This window comes from Staurois parvus, unplaced genomic scaffold, assembly GCF_062004578.1.
Source record: "Staurois parvus isolate SC_StPar_1 unplaced genomic scaffold, SC_StPar_1.0 ptg000011l, whole genome shotgun sequence".
NCBI lineage: Eukaryota > Metazoa > Chordata > Amphibia > Anura > Ranidae > Staurois > Staurois parvus.
Genome location: NW_028317807.1, coordinates 18144876 through 18161315, shown reverse-complemented (window position 1 = coordinate 18161315; position 16440 = coordinate 18144876). Strand labels below are relative to the sequence as shown.

Genomic DNA, 16440 nt, shown 5'->3' with positions numbered 1-16440 from the left:
AAGAAGAGAGAGTGAAGAGCTTGGTTTCAAATTCCTAGGCAGCTACATCAGCTGGGTGGGCACTGACAGCTTATCACCCATAGTGGTAAAGTGTTACTAAACCAATGACCCCGCATTCACTATATCCGGTCTTCCACAGTACACGGAAATGCAATTATTTTAGTAAATATAAAGTTCTAAATACCTTCTCTCTTTAGCCGCGTACAGCCGTCTTGTGACTTCTACCAGTGTCCAGCTGAGCATTGGTTAATCTTGTAGGAGGAGTTTTCATTCTCCTCTGACTGTCCTATGAGGCTGCATAACATCCCTGACTGTCTAGATAGCGCCGATTGACCCTACACTAATCGCATGCACGCTTCAAAATAAAAAAAAAAAAGTCTAGCAATACACACCAAACGGAGTTGTAGACTTTCCACTGCTGCTCTAACTATGGCAGATGGATTGGGGACAGCAAAAGAAGGGGAAGATCAGAGAAGTCAGGATCAAACAGCATTCTTACACAAAGCAGAAGATTAACCCCTTAGGTTCCACAGTGAGTACAACAGGCATGCTTTACTGCATCTAACAGACTAATTTAACTGTTGTGGATTTAGTAACACTTTAAAATACAGCAGGGACCAGGGAGTTGGGGGGGTGTAGGGTGTTAGTTCACCTTTTATTTATTAGTTTATTTTGAAGAGGTGAATGTACACTTTAAGACTGCAAGCAGAATCCATCATTTTCACATGACAAAGTCGAAGTGGAGCTACACAATATTTTAAGGATTATTAAATCATCTTATTTTAGATAATCTTCTATACCATCTATAGATAACAAATATTGATCACAGGGAGCATCACTGACATTTAGTTCATAAAGGATACTGGACTTTCTAATAAAAGTCCATAACTGGCTGCATGAAGTGCAAACATAAGAAAATATTAACAAAAAAAAAAATTCTATATTCAGTTAGAGCCCATTCCAACCTGTGCAACTTGGACCCCTAAGTCGCACCCCATGTTTCCCAATAAGTACCATTCATATCTGTGCAACTTCAAGTCGCAGTAGCTTAGTTTCTGCACTACTTTGGTTCGACTTTCATGCGACTTAAAGGGCCATAGACTTTAATGTAAACCCTTCAAAATCGCATGAAAGTTGCACTTGAGTGATATACATGCAACTTGTGTGCAACCTTGTAGAGCACAAAGCCAAAGTCGCACTCATCTACAGTTGCAGCAAGTCGCTCTGTAAAGTCACAAGGAAAAATTGTACAAGTGTGAATGGAGCCCAACTGTAATTAACAAATCAAACTTATTTAAGCAGCCCAACTGTAATTAACAAATCAAACTTATTTAAGCAGTCAGACAAAAATTAAATGTACAGCCAACTCACATGTCTTCTACAGTAATATCCTTTAGTATCTGGCAGTAGTCCACATTCCACACAGCCTGATCATCCCAAACTTTAGAAGCCAGCAAGATTGCTCCCAGTACAATTCTTTTCCAGTTACTGGGGCATATATCAATTTCAGCATAAGTCAAAAGTCTTTCAAGGTAAACCTAATAGGAAAAAGATGGGATGTGGGTTTGTCAGTAACATCTACAAAAAATGTGTTTCCTGAAACAACTTTCTAACTAAAGCTAAAAATAAGTACAGCATTTATCATTAGAATAAATTATATGCAGTGCAAACCTGAAAACAAATTTCATGTTGATAAAATACTGACCTCTAGTGGACAAACTGTGATACCACTTTTCATAAAGTACAGAAGCATTCAAATGTGTTCCAAAACTACATTTCATGTTTCCAAATCAACTCATTGTGGGAGGTTCTGAAAAATGATATGGGGACTCCTGCTGCCCCTGCCTAAAACTCTATTTTTATTTAAATGAAATATATAATGACAGAAGTATGATGACAGAAATATACACACACACACATTATATGGCCAAAGTATTTGGATAGCCCTCCACATAATTAGATTCAGGTGTTCCAATCACCTCCATGGCCACAGGTGTATAAAATCAAGCACCGATTGTAGACTGCTTCTACAAATATTTGTGAAAGAATGGGTCGCTCTCAGGAGCTCAGTGAATTCAAGCATGGTAACGTGATAGGTTGTCACCTGTGCAATAGGTCCATCCAAGACATTTCCTTGCTGCTAAAAATTCCAGTCAACTGCTAGTGGTATTATAACAAAGTGGATGCAACTGGGAACAGCAGCAACTCAGCTACCAAGTGGTAGGCCATGTAAAATGACAGAGTGGGGTCAGTGCATGCTGAAGCACGCAGAAGTCTCCAACTGTCTGCAAAGTCAATAGCTAAACTTCATGTGGCCTTCAGATCAGCACAACAGTGCGTAGAGAGCTTCACAGAATGGGTTTCCATGGCTGAGCAGCAGCATCAAAGCTTTACATCAAGTGCAATGCAAACCATCGGATGCAGTGGTGTAAAGCATGCCGCCACTGGACTCTAGAGCAGTGGAGGCGTGTTCTCTGGAGTGACGAATCATGCTTCTCTAGCAATCCAATGGACATGTCTGGGTTTGGCAGTTGCCAAAAGACTGGTACTTTCCTGACTGCATTGTTCCAAGTGTAAAGTTTGGTGGAGGGGGATTATGGTGTGGTTGTTTTTCAGGGGTTGGGCATGGCTCCCCTAGTTCCAGTGAAGATAACTCTTAAGTGGTTCTAAAGGCCTAATTTTTTTTTTTCAAAATAAACTATCTATACTTACCTGATCTGTGCAGTGGTTCTGCACAGAGCAGCCTGGATCCTCCTCTTCTCGGGTCCCCCGCTGGCGCTTTTGGCCCCTCTCTCCTGTAGGGTGCCCTTACAGCAAGCAGTTTGCTATAGGAGCACCTGCTGCTCTGTATGTCCATTCACACACAGAGCTGTGGATAAACCACACCCCTTCTCTCTTCTCACTGGCTGTGATAGACAGAAGTGGAAGCCAATGGCTCCTGCTTGTCTCAGCCAATATGGAGAGGGAGTCTCAGGATAGCCTGAGTGCCTGTCCCCATGGAATCTCCTCCATGCTCTTGAGACTGTGCTGGGAGACCCAGCAAACCTTCTGGCAATGACATGTATTGATGTGCCATCCTGGAGGAGTTGGACTGCCTGAGCAACCTCTGTAGGGTCCAGGTATGGCCTCATGCTTCCAGTAGTGACTCTGACCTAGCCAAATGCAAAACTACAGAAAAACAGTCAGAAAACATGAATAGGGAAAAAAAGTATCAGTGGCCTCCACCTGTAAAACCATTCCTGTTTTGGGGGTCATCTCATTGTTGCTCATCTAGTGCACCTGTTAATTTCATTAACACCAAAACAGCTGAAACCAATTAACAACTCCCTCTACTAAGCTGACCAGATCAATATCCCAGGAGTTTAACTGACTTGATGCTATACTCTGATTAAAAAGTATTCCTTTAATTTTTTTTGAGCAGTACACACACGCACAAAGTAAATTTGCTGTCCCCTCAAAATAACTCAACACACAGCCAATAATGTCTAAATCGCTGGCAACAAAAGTGAGTACACCCCCAAATTAAAATGTCAAAATTGGGCCCAATTAGCCATTTTCCCTCCCTGGTGTCATTTGACTCGTTAGTGTTAAAAGGTCTCGGGTGTGAATGGGGAGCAGGTATGTTAAATTTTGTGTTATCGCTCTCTCATACCGGTCACTGGAAGTTCACCATGGCACCTCATGGCAGATATTTCTCTGAGGATCTGAAAAAAATAATTGTTGCTCTACATAAAGATGGCATATGCTATAAGAAGATTGCCAAGACCCTGAAACTGAGCTGCAGCACGGTGGCCAAGACCACACAGCGGTTTAACAGGACAGATTCCACTCAGAACAGTCCTCGCCATGGTTGATCAAAGAAGCTGAGTGTACGCACTTAGCGTCATATCCAGAGGTTGCCATTGGGAAATAGAAGTATAAGTACTGCCAGCATTGCTGCAGAGGTGGAAAGGTGGGGGTGTCAGCCTGGAAATGTTCAGACCGCAGTCCGCACACTTCATCAAATTGGTCTGCATGGCTGTCGTCCCATAAGGAAGCCTCCTCTAAAGATGATGCACAAGAAAGCCTGCAAACAGTTTGCAGAAGATAGGCAGACTAAGGACATGGATCACTGGAACCATGTCTTGTGGTCTGAGGAGACCAAGATAAACTTATTTGGTTCAGATGGTGTCAAACATGTGTGGCGGCAACCAGGTGAGGAGTACAAAGACAAGTGTGTCTTGCCTACAGTCAAGCATGATGGTGGGAGTGTCATGGTCTGGGGCTGCATGAGTGCTGCCGGCACTAGGGAGCTACAGTTCATTGAGGGAACCACGAATGCCAACATGTACTGTGACATACTGAAGCAGAGCATGATCCCCTCCCTTTGGAGATTGGGCCGCAGGGCAGTATTCCAACATAACGACCCCAAACACACCTCCAAGATGGCCACCGCCTTGCTAAAGAAGCTTAGGGTAAAGGTGCTGGATTGGCAAAGCATGTCTCCAGACCTAGACAATATTGAGCATCTGTGGGGCATCCTCAAATGGAAGGTGGAGGACTGCAAGGTCTCTAACATCCACCAGCTCTGTGATATCATCATGGAGGAGTGGAAGAGGACTCCAGTGGGAACTTGTGAAGCTCTGGTGAACTCCATGCCCAAGAGGGTAAAAGGGAGTGCTGGAAAATAATGGTGACCACACAAAATATTGACACTTTGGGCCCAATATGGATATTTTCACTTAGGGGTGTACTCACTTTTGTTGCCAGCCGTTTAAACATTAATGACTGTGTGTTGAGTTATTTTGAGGGGACAGCAAATTTACACTGTTATACAAGCTGTACACTCACTATTTTACATTGTAGCAAAGTGTAATTTCTTCAGTGTTGTCACATGGAAAAATATTTACAAAAATGTGAAGGGTGTACTCACTTCTGTGAGATAGTGATATATATATATATATATATATATATATATATATATATATATACATATACATACATATACACACATACACACACACATATACATACACACACACATACATATATATATATATATATACATACATATACACACACAACTCCATATCACTAGCAGCAAACACAGTTAAGGGCGTGAGGCTTTCCACTGATTAATTAGGTGTCTCATCACACAGCAGAAGCAAAGAATGTATCACCATCAATCTGACCTGGAGGAGAAACCACAAGAAAAAACACAATCCCAAATGTATTATGCACAGATCGTCTTGAAATTTACATCAGGTAATCACCAGCTGTGAACTGGTCTGATGCAAGTCATTTTTTTATCCTTTGCACAGGTTCTTTCATTTCTACCTGTTAAAAACACGAGCTAAAAACACTTACTAAAGTGACTATTGCACACTCAGCTGTGAGCTGGGCCGCACTGAACAGAGTTCGAACAAATCGGTAAATGTGCTTATGATCCGGGTCATGTTTACAGTAGTCATCTGATACTTCTTCACGCTGAAAGAAAAAAAAAAAGTAAAAACTGCTATCATGCAATGTAGAGTTTAGAAAACAAAAATCAGACTAGTGGTAAATTCAAGGGAATTAATATTCATGCTTCAAATCAGAATATGACAGTAATTCACAAACGTAAAAGGGCTGATCCTAACATTACAGAACAGGGAAAACAAAGTGGATATATCAGAAGATTGACAGGCCAGATTTCAGGTCCATCTCGGAACAACATAGAAAGCTACACGTTAAAGTGACCCACACCAGTGTCCTCAATACCCTGTCTAAACGTACCTGTGCATAAAGACTGCCATATAGTCTTTGTGTTTCCTGTTCCCGATTACAGCTTTCAGCCCCGGTTCACACCAGTCTCTGTGCAATTTCTGCACGCATCATGATCAGCGCCCAGTTCCTGCGAATGCTGCAGGGGTGTATGTTAGTGACACCTCGAAACTGGTTCACCAAACGCGGTGCGATGTGCAGAATTGGATCACATGTGTGTGAATACCCATGCGATCTGATTCTGGTGCAGACCAAAAAAAAAGGGTCCTGCATGTGATTTGCACAGGAATGAGGTGCGGTTCCTGTGCAAATCAAATACGATGTGCCGCACAGCATCAGTGTGAACCCAGGCTCAAGCAATACCTGGATAGCAGGTGCGAAAACTGCATAAATAATGACTTTACTTTCAAAAGTCAGGTCTTTTATGCCTGTGTACAATAAGTAAACCTGCAATGCCATCAAATTGTATCTAGACATTATATCATTGTTTCAAGGCATCATCACTCATTTCCTTGTTTGCTGGAGTAATTTTGTTTCTTATTGGCTGACCTCAGAACAGCGGATGCAGCAACGATGTTTATGCATCTGGGCAGATGTACTGTGCACAGCATTGCAGATCCAACCTCTGAGGGGTAAAGTTAAATTTTTACCCCCTTTTTAAAGCGGTTATCTAGGGGTTGCTAGAGATGTGTGATATGAAACAGGAAACAAAGAGCTTAACAACAGCCTCTATACTGAGGTACTGCTAGCTATACTAGGGTTAGTTCATATAACAACTATGCAGTCTGACACTGCAAGTGGAAAAAAAAAACACCTCTAGCAAGAAATTTCTCAAATGTTTGGTTATTCCAAGGTCACATAATCAACAGAGTAGTGAAAACGTTATATTGTACTTTTAAGGCATGTCTAACAAATGATACCCGTACCATTTGAAGTTTTGGCTGAGGTCTGCACTCTTGGCCAATAAAACTTATACGAGTACAATAATTTAATGCTCTTAGTCATCTGTTCATACAGGGTATACAGAAGATGTCTGAGCTTTAGAAATAAAAAGCTCAGGTAGAACATGATCCTTAACTAGAGTACTTTGAAGTACACAGGAACTGTGTAGTATCCTATGCACACAATTAGGGGTTGATGTGTTATGGTGCCCATACACTAGATGAAAAATCGTTTGATAAACTATCATTTGGACCGTTCATTTTTTGTTTAGTTAATGAGTACAAATAGAAAATATATTTATTTTTAAAGCCAAAAAATAAATATTTTTAAGGAACAGAATAATAAAAAAAAAAAATTAAAAAAAGGGGGGAACTGTGCACCAGTGATAAAATTAACAAAAAATGGATTTATATCTGATTTATCGTTCGAAATTCCGTCATTAAATGATGGCACTATCATTTACTCTCATGACCGAGTGTTCGTCTATTGCATGGCCAGCATTAGTACATTAGCTATTACAGCCATCAAAAAACACAAAACAAACAAAAAACACACCATCTAACATTACAGTGCATCCAGAAAGTATTCACCGCACTTAACTTTTGCCACATGTTACAGCCTTATTCCAAAATGGATTAAATTAATTTTTTTCCTCAACATTCTACAAACAATACCCCATTAACGACAACATGAAAGAAGTTAGTTTTGAAATCTTTGCAATTTATTGAAAATAAAAAACGGAAAAAAAAACCCATGTACACAAGTATTCACAGCCTTTGCCATGACAATCAAAATTGATCTCTGGTGTATCCTGTTCCCACTGATCATCCTTGAGATGTTTCCAAAACTTTATTGGAGTCCACCTGTGGGAGATTCCGTTGATTGAACATGATTAAGAAAGGCATAAACCTGTCTATATAAAGTCCCACAGTTAGCAGTGCATGTCACAAAACAACCAAGCCATGAATTGTCCGTAGACTTTCGAGACAGGATTGTATCAAGGCACAGATCTGGGGAAGGGTACAGAAAAATTTATGCAGCATTGAAGGTCCCAATGACCACAGCATCCGATAGAGTGTTGAGGAAAAAATGAATTTAATCCATTTTAGAATAAGATTGTAACATAACAAAATGTGGCAAAAGTTGAGCGCTGTGAATACTTTCTGGATGCACGGTATGCTTTATTAATCTTCAAATAAAAAGGGAGGAGCTTCAATCTACTTATGTTAAAGCAATCTGACAAGTTTTTAAAAGTTAAATTTGTTCCTATTTTATTTTTCTGATTTTATTTTTACTTCTATTTTTTAACTACTAATATTTAAACTTTTCTTCATTTTTATTTGGTGTGCTCACTAAATTTTTTAGTGCTTCGTTAAAAAAGTACAACATTGGAAATGTTTTGTACTAGAGTTATAATTTAGTGCCATTGTATACAGGACATTTATTTTTAACACTGATCAAAGTTGAAGAGAAGCTTTTTTTTTTTTAAGTTTTCCACCTGTGACCCATTGGGGAGATTTCCCCTCTCTTCCAGTAACATAGCTAAAACAGATAGTGAGAGGAAATCCCTCCTAACTGAGGGAAATCCCAGAGTGTCACCACAACTAATATCCCCACTGGAAGATCTCCTTGTCTAATATTGTTCTGATGTCAACCCAAAATTCTGAATTTTTACTTCCACTTTCATTTATAATAGTAAATAATAAACAGGCAAAATAGAATCAATCTTTTTAAATTTAATGGGGCAAAAAACAGCAATAAAAACAAACAGGTGATCTAATTCCTCTCCATTGTATCCAAAACAAACAAGAAAACTTTTGTTACTTTGAAATAATGACAAATAAACATGCCCATAGAAGAAATGTAAAAATTGTATAACTAAAAAGGCAACTTTTTCACTTTTTTTTTCTTTTTATTGCCATCTGTGTCCCATAGGGTAGATTTCCCTTCACTATATGTCCCACAGCCAAAACAAGAAGGGCATCTCTGGTTGTCACCAAGGTCAGCAGAACCAGTGTCCCTGTTGTTAGATTTCCTCTTTACTCTTCTGGCGAGAGCAAAATTTTGGGATTCCCTTTACTTTCACGCTCAGTGCTAAAAATCACTGGGACAAATGGAGGAGTGAATCTACCTAATAAGGGCACAGACACAAAACTAAACACACATTTTATTAAGCCTTTCTGAATTATGCTGCACCCAATGTTTTATAAATCTAGTAATAAGTTAAAGAGTTACTAAACCCAGGACCCTGCATTCACTATATCTGGTCTCCCACAGTACACAAAACATGGAAATGCTATTATTTTAGTAAATATAAACTGCTAAATACCTTTTCTCATCAGCAGTATATAGCAGTCTTGTGACTTCTATCAGTGTCTAGCCGAGTATTGGTTAAAGCTTGTAGGAATTTTCTTTCTGCTCTAGGATGCAGAACCCCTGACCTCGGTCTGAATAGCACTGATTGGCCCTGTGCAGATCACATGTACTCTCCCAAAAAAGAAAAAAAAACCCCTCTTTAGCAATACATACCAAACTGAGCACATGCACAGTGTCTCCACACAATAGGTCTTATCAGAAGATAAGAGGGGTGCACTGGAAGATGAGGATCAGAGAAGAAGGGATCAAACAGCTTTGTACACAATGGAGAGGATTAACCCCTTAGGTTCCACAGTGGGTATATCAAGCATGCTTTACTGCATTTAATGACTGATTTTACTGATGTGGGTTTAGTAACACTTAAAAATAAAAAAACACTACAAACAGCCAAAGAAGCAAGAACTTACTGTTAAAGGATGTAGTTTTTCATCAAATATATCCAAGGATCTATCAGAATCCCTGAAAAATAATATGCCAAGCTAAAAACATATACATATAAATATAAAAAACCATGTCTGAATTGTTATCAATGCCTGATGAGATAATTATATTCATAAGTATCTGAATATTTGCATAAAATTAGATAACGTGTATAACTGAACTTCTCGAGGAACTAAAAAAACATTATACATGAGCACAGAAAAGGAACATCCTATACCAAAGTAGGAAGAAAAAAAAAAAGTGCATTATTTATTTATTTTTACCACTGAGCATGCAAACCATTGGACCCGCAATCAGAAGATCGAGGGTACAATGTCAGGCTCCTGTAGACACTCCTGACAGCTGTCTACCCGTACCTCCATATGGGCAGGAAGTTACTTAGCTGCAGGACGTCAATGAGCTACAAGCCATCTGCTGCGATGAAAGATGGGACTTGTAGTTCATCTACAGATCACTGTGGTTGAATGATGTGGCTGTGGGTGGAGCCACGCTGTTTTTAAATTGTGACAGAGGGTGAAGGGAGAGGATTCCGATGGACACAGCCGGTGACAGATCTCGCTGCAACACGGCCCCATGCGAGGTGGCGATCTGGGAGGGCGTCATATGATGTCCTTCCGGATTGAAGAAAGTCCTGACCAGCCGTCATTGTACTATAGGCCGGGTAGGAACAGGTTAAGATGCATTATGAGCAAAAGTTCAGACAGGAACTTTTGTGTTCTCTCAAAGGAGGGAACATGTGTACCCAAATAATCACAAAGTGGACAGACTGACAAATCAGATGCTGTGAGAGGTGGCTTTATTCAAGTAGATACTTTCATGGAAAAATGGAGAATAATTTTAAATCTCTACCCATGTAGTATTAATGGCAAAACTTTTTTTTCAACTTATGAAAGACGTCATTACTGGGCAAAAATGACTATATTTCTAAGTGCTCATTATATATTAAAGGGCAGGTCCGTCAAAATTTAGTGCACAGGCTGGCAAATGTGAAGATCCATTATCTCCTGCGCTCAAAGACTCAGATCAAACGGGCATTATTAACAAACAGCGTGTTCATCCGCTGGTGATCAGAGGTTGTGCAGCTCAATCATGAAGCTGGGGAAGCTTGATAGAACTGTAAAAGGGGATGAAAGAAAGAGCGCAAAAAACTTGCGCATTACCTCAAATAATGATTTTATTTTACTTAGGAAATATACTCACAAACGTGACAGTAAAACAGGCATAAGTTAACTATAATCCACACAGGGTTACAGGTAAATCCAAAAGGGGGGATAAAAGCTAACGCAATTCGAAGGGTGCTCCCTTCTTCATCAGAGCTGGGTTTGGCAGATAGAAACTTCAGTATAGCAGAGTTCCCATAGCAAGGAGACATTCAGCCACTGAGGGTCAGTATTACAGCATTTCAGCCTGTTTAGTGTCATTATTTATAAAGGTAATGCGCAAGGTTTGTGCACGCTTTCATCCCCTTTTAAGGCAAATGTAAAGAACCATAGGGAACTGCCATATAGGGAGACAGCAGGTTCCATAAGCACACTTTGTTGCATAGTCCAGCAGACTGCTATACTTTACAGGGAAAAAAAAGTGGTGACTGCCATTTCTAACCTCACCTTCTGTATATTTTACCTGTCTGTTATGCTGATACAAGGTCTTCACCACTTTGATTTACAGTCCTAGAACAAGTATGTAGATTGGAGGTCTTTATTTCATATGCCTGTCCTGGTTTCTAAAAGTTCTTAAAATACTGAAGGCTGACACAATCGGGTAGCACATCCAGAAAATGAAAAACAGACCAAATATTTCTCAAAGGCAGAAAGGGACTGTCACTTTTCACTGTGGCACATTATCTGTGATGGGTTGGGTACAGTGTTCATAGATTTTAGTGCAGGATGTTCAGCCCAGTGACACTTACCAGCAGTGGAGATATGGTGTGTAATTGGGCATACTGCAGCTTAGGCAATGAGTAAAGCATTTAAGACCATGTCCTAAAGTACACCTGTCCATTTAAAAGGGAAAACTGTAGTGGTTCTTTGGATATTTTTCAGCCAAACATACAGTTTTTAAAACAAATTATTTATATCGGCTTCATTCACTATAGATCTGTTTATTTTACAAACAAAAAATGACAACGGATGCCTAAAGCACTGAGGGTTATCCAAGGCTAGGTTCACATCTGTGCAGGTGGAGTTGCTGCGGGACCCGCACAAATACAGGCAGCCACAACCACCCACACAGAGAAATGTGGGACCCACAGGCAGGAGCCATTAAGCCTAATGACACGCCGCCCGCATTGGAAATTCTAACTGTACTGGGAAGCTCAGTTCCCATGCAGGCTGCAATTTCAAAATAGTGCAGGGACTACTTTCCCGCATGTCCCAGGGCACAGCAGCCCATTGAAATGAATGGGCTCTCATGCCCGTGCAAATCGTGACCCGCATGGCCGCTCAGGTGTGAACCTAGCCTAAAGAGACCTCAGAGCATATGCTGCCTTTGGAGCTGGCTTTGTCTTACTATTTACAGTATTTTCAAACACAGCTGTCTGAGGGGAATAACTCAGATCTTTGACTTATACACCTGTGACTGTACATATTAACTAGAGCGAATGACCACAGAACCAAGGATATGAAGGAAAGTGTGAAAAAAAAAGTCGAATTCTACCTGCTAGCTGGATAGAAGGTCACATATTAGTCATACACTTATTTTGCTTTTTTTTCAGTAAAACTATTAGCAGTAGGTGATAAAGTCTGTAAAGGAACAGAAGTGTTGAATGCCCGTTTTATTCTTTGAAGCACGTGAATCATGTTTAGCATCGCACAAACTGGTACAGGAGGAAGGTTGCAGAACAAATACATAAAAAGTAATTGAAATGTCATACCTGTTCTTTATATGGTAATATATTGCTAATGTAACACTGTAAAACAAGTAAAAAAAAATTATAAATAGAAGTGGCATACAAAAGTATATAAATACCCTCACAAAAAATATATACACACACTGTATATAATAAGCTAAAAACAACACAGAACAGTCTTGCAAGGTTGAGTGCTTTTAATAGGGAAGTGTTAGTCGATTCTTGAATTTTTCTTGCCGTTACTCTGTCTGGGAGATATTACGGTTCCTGTATGGTCACAAGGAAAGGCAGTGAAAGGACAGGATTTATAAATCACAAGACGTTCACATCCTTCGACACCATCCAAAGATGAAATGAGGATTTTTGCCTTCCCTGTAAAATCCTTTTCTTGGTAGTACAGTTCAGGACTCAGGCTCTGTTAATAGTAGATACTGGGTTACATTTGGCCACCTTCAAGTGCTTGGACACTGGCAAACAGAACTTTGGAATAACCCATACAAGCCCCCTACTTCCAACAATTCAATTTTGTAACAAGCAGTAAGGAAAGCACTAGGACAGAGGGGAAGATGGTCTGTGTCCATTACTGTATACACTGCCAAGAAAAGGGTTTTACAAGCAAGTCAAAAATCACATTTTCTTACACATACAGTACAGGACAGAGGTTCCTGTAAACAGAGCCACAATAGAAATGACAAAGGAATCTGGTCCTGAACTCTAAGAGGTGCTTGAATCAACTTATGACCAAAGCTGGGTCAGCAAAGCCCTCAATATTCACCTGGGAAAACTTCACACAAAGATGTGATCTGAAGACAAGGCTAGGTGCTGACAACCCCAATAGGCATTGACAGACCTAGTCAAGAGACTACAAAAGGGGAGGAACCATGTTTCAAATATAAGCTTTAGCAATGACCTGCTTAATGGTGAACGAGCTGCAGGGCACCCCTTTGTGTGCCCTCAGACAGAACAAAGGGAACTGAATGACTGATAGAGGCAGTAGCCAAGAGGTAAACCCACACTGCACTCACCTTGTTCAAACAGTGGACAGGAAGCCTCTTTGGGATATTTAGGAGCAGTACAAAGAAAGCAGGGCGAAGTCCTGAATTATAGCAGAAGAAAGGGGTCTGAGGCATCAAAACCCCTTTTTCCCTTTGAACAAAAAAAAAAAAAAAAAAAAAAGAAAAAAAAGACAGGTTCTCTACAAGACAGAGCCTTCAACTTCGAGAAATGTCATACCGACATGATAGTCAAGAGAAATACTGTGTTATGAATAAAGTCAACCAAGAGAAGGTCCTAAACTTGGGTCCCGGTGGTGGTTTGGACAGCCCATAGGGAGGAAGCGCATCCCACCGCTGGCCACCAAATGTGACGGAACACCTGGCACCCAAGACCTGGGTGCCTCTATCAGAGAACTGCTTCCTCGCCGCTGGGACACAGGACCAAGGTATTATAGCTGGGCACTGCACTTAAGAACTAGATGACACTAGATCAGGTGCAACTGAAACTACTTTATTGAACAGAGATACAGATTTTTATACACTTCAGGAATAGGGGCCGTCCCCACATGAACAATAAAAACAAATATTATACGCAAGCATAAACATCCCACAACAGTTTGGTATCAAGGTAAAGTGGACATAATACTAATCACAACTCCAGGAAGACTAGCAGACAGACAGAAACAGACAGAGTCCTCAGCATGAGGTTGTTTTGAGCTGATTATATCTTCTTAAAGACTAAGTCCAGCAGTCAATGCTGGTTTGGGTACAGAGACCCCAAATCTGTATTCTGGTCCTGTTTTGGGAAGACCGACTTAAATCTGAGATAAATTACTCCAAAAGGTCCTCGCCGACACACCTCCCAAAGGAAAAAGCACCTCAGATGTGAGGGCCATGGTCAGTAGGCAAGAGGCTAGCCTGCACTCTCCTCCAAAAGCCCCCTGTCCTTGATGTCTACTGATGCAAATAATTCCCTTTGTTGAAGTGATGTGATTACAGACAGGGCTGATTACTCTGAGGGAACTGGAACAATCCCTCCCAAAGGATGAAGTTTCCACAAGGCAGTGTGAAAATCCCACAACCTCAACGCAGAAGAGGGAAGATTTACAGGTAGGTAAAGACTGAAATTCCAGTCTTAACCCCTAAAACGAAATAGTCTTTTGACCCGAATATCCAAAATGCCTGGAGTCCATGAGAAGGCCAAGACATCTCTCACCTTGGAGAAGAGCATCCCCTGATTACAAGGTGGGCTTGGAATCAGGACTTGGCTGGTTTGAAAGTTTAGGACTTGTGACAGAACTGTGGAGGATTTGTTCTTAGAAGTGGAGGACTTTAAAAAAAAACACAAAAAAAAAAGACACAATTTTTAGAGTCATTCCTTGTCATGAAGAATTCTTTCCAGGCGCCTCTTGGGGACCGCCTCTGCAGACCAGCACCTCGGCCACAAAATCCTTCACCTTACGACTATTAGGAGCCAGATGAGAATTGTGGCACAGAGTATGCCATACCCACATAACAGCATAAACCTGCTCGGGTGAGCCCAAACTTTTTGAAGACTGAAGACAATTGGCCCAGCCTGCAAGGGTCTAACAAATGGCCACAGAGACTACTGTCAGTCACATGAACAAGCCTAAAAAAGACCAAAACAGAATAAAAAAAAAAAAAAAAAAAAAAAAAACACACCACTCGGTACTTGATGTCCAAGATGTTCCCAACCAGAACAGTCAGATCTGCTGAGGCAAGAAATAGCTGGACCTACCACTGGAACTACTAGGGATGCATCGAAATTTCGGTGTCCGAAAAGTTTCGGCTAAAAACACCCCTTTCAGCCGTCGGCTGATATGGGAAAAAAAAAAAAAAAAAAAAAAAGCACCGATACAGGTGCCGAAAAAAACCACCCCTCGCCACCACCACTTGGTAGTTCTCAGTCTCAGCTGAGAAACCATAGAACGATCCCGGTGCAGGGCATAGAGATTAGTGAAGGAAAGATGGCCTCCACTCATCTCTATGCCCTTGGAGAACCGGAGCGATGTCACTTCCGGGTTCCGGCCATTTTTTTTTTCTTAAAGCACTAGATCAATGGTTTTTTTTCATCCAATGCTTTACATTGCAGAAGAGAGATGTGGGGTCTTATTGACCTCACACTCTCCATAAAGAGGACCTGTCACTAATTATTTCTATCACAAGGGATGCATGCATTTCTTGTGTTAATAAATGTGATAAAACTTTGTTTTTTTAAGCACTGTCCCTTTTTTAAAAAAAAAAAAATTAATTTTAAAGTGCCCCCGTCCCTCTGTAGTGGTGAACGCATAATGCAGGCCACGCCCACATATGTAAATGCTGTTCAAACCACACACGTGAGGTATTGCCGCGAACGTCAGAGCAAGAGCAATAATTCTTGCACTAGACCTCCTCTGTAACGTTACACTGCTAAACCTGTAGAAATTTTTAAAGTATCACCCATGGAGATTTTTAAAGTACCGCAGTTTCACGCCATTCCACAAGCATGCACAATTTTAAAGTGTGGCATGTTTGGTATCTATTTACTCGCTGTAACATCCTCTTTCATATTTTTAGAAAAACATTGGAGGTATATATTGTTTTTGCTTTTTTTTAATCAAAGTGTATTTTTTTCCATAAAAAATATATATTCATTTTTAAAAACCACGCATTTCGGTTTTAGGCCAAGTGCATTTTGAATTTTTGTTTTCGGTTTCAGCACCAGAATTTTCATTTCGGTGTACCACTAGAACTTACCACTTTTTGTAATAATATTCTTGCACAGGGCATTGCTGAGCAAAACACTTAGGAGGGACATACACTGCCTGGCTGGAGCCAGTCATCATACAGCAGAGCCTATATAAGTGGATGGATTGGAAAAGCCTTAGCTAGCTTTTTGGATTTGTTAAGAGACCCTATACTGGTAACTTTAGGATCAGTGGGTGGTTCCAACTTTAAATAAGTATGTATTGGGAACATCAAAATCATGTTTTCTTATAGTGGTTGTAAAGGTTCAAGGTTTTTTACCTTTATGCATTCCCCCCCAGCCCCCTCAATACTTACCTGAGCCCCATCAAAATCCAGCGATGTGGATGA

The 16440-nt window shown here is 40.5% G+C and overlaps 1 protein-coding gene across 1 annotated transcript in view; it reads right to left on the bottom strand.

Moving 5' to 3' along the window:
- The window catches only part of CCNYL1 (cyclin Y like 1), a 103628-nt gene that overhangs the window by 29831 nt on the left and 57357 nt on the right, over positions 1-16440 (bottom strand). Inside the window, exons 5-8 of the mRNA XM_089671208.1 lie at positions 12374-12409; positions 9468-9519; positions 5347-5466; positions 1372-1538 (exon numbers count right to left, since the gene is read on the bottom strand). Of these exons, the coding sequence (XP_089527334.1) occupies positions 1372-1538; positions 5347-5466; positions 9468-9519; positions 12374-12409 (375 nt within the window). The remainder of the gene's footprint in view (positions 1-1371; positions 1539-5346; positions 5467-9467; positions 9520-12373; positions 12410-16440) is intronic.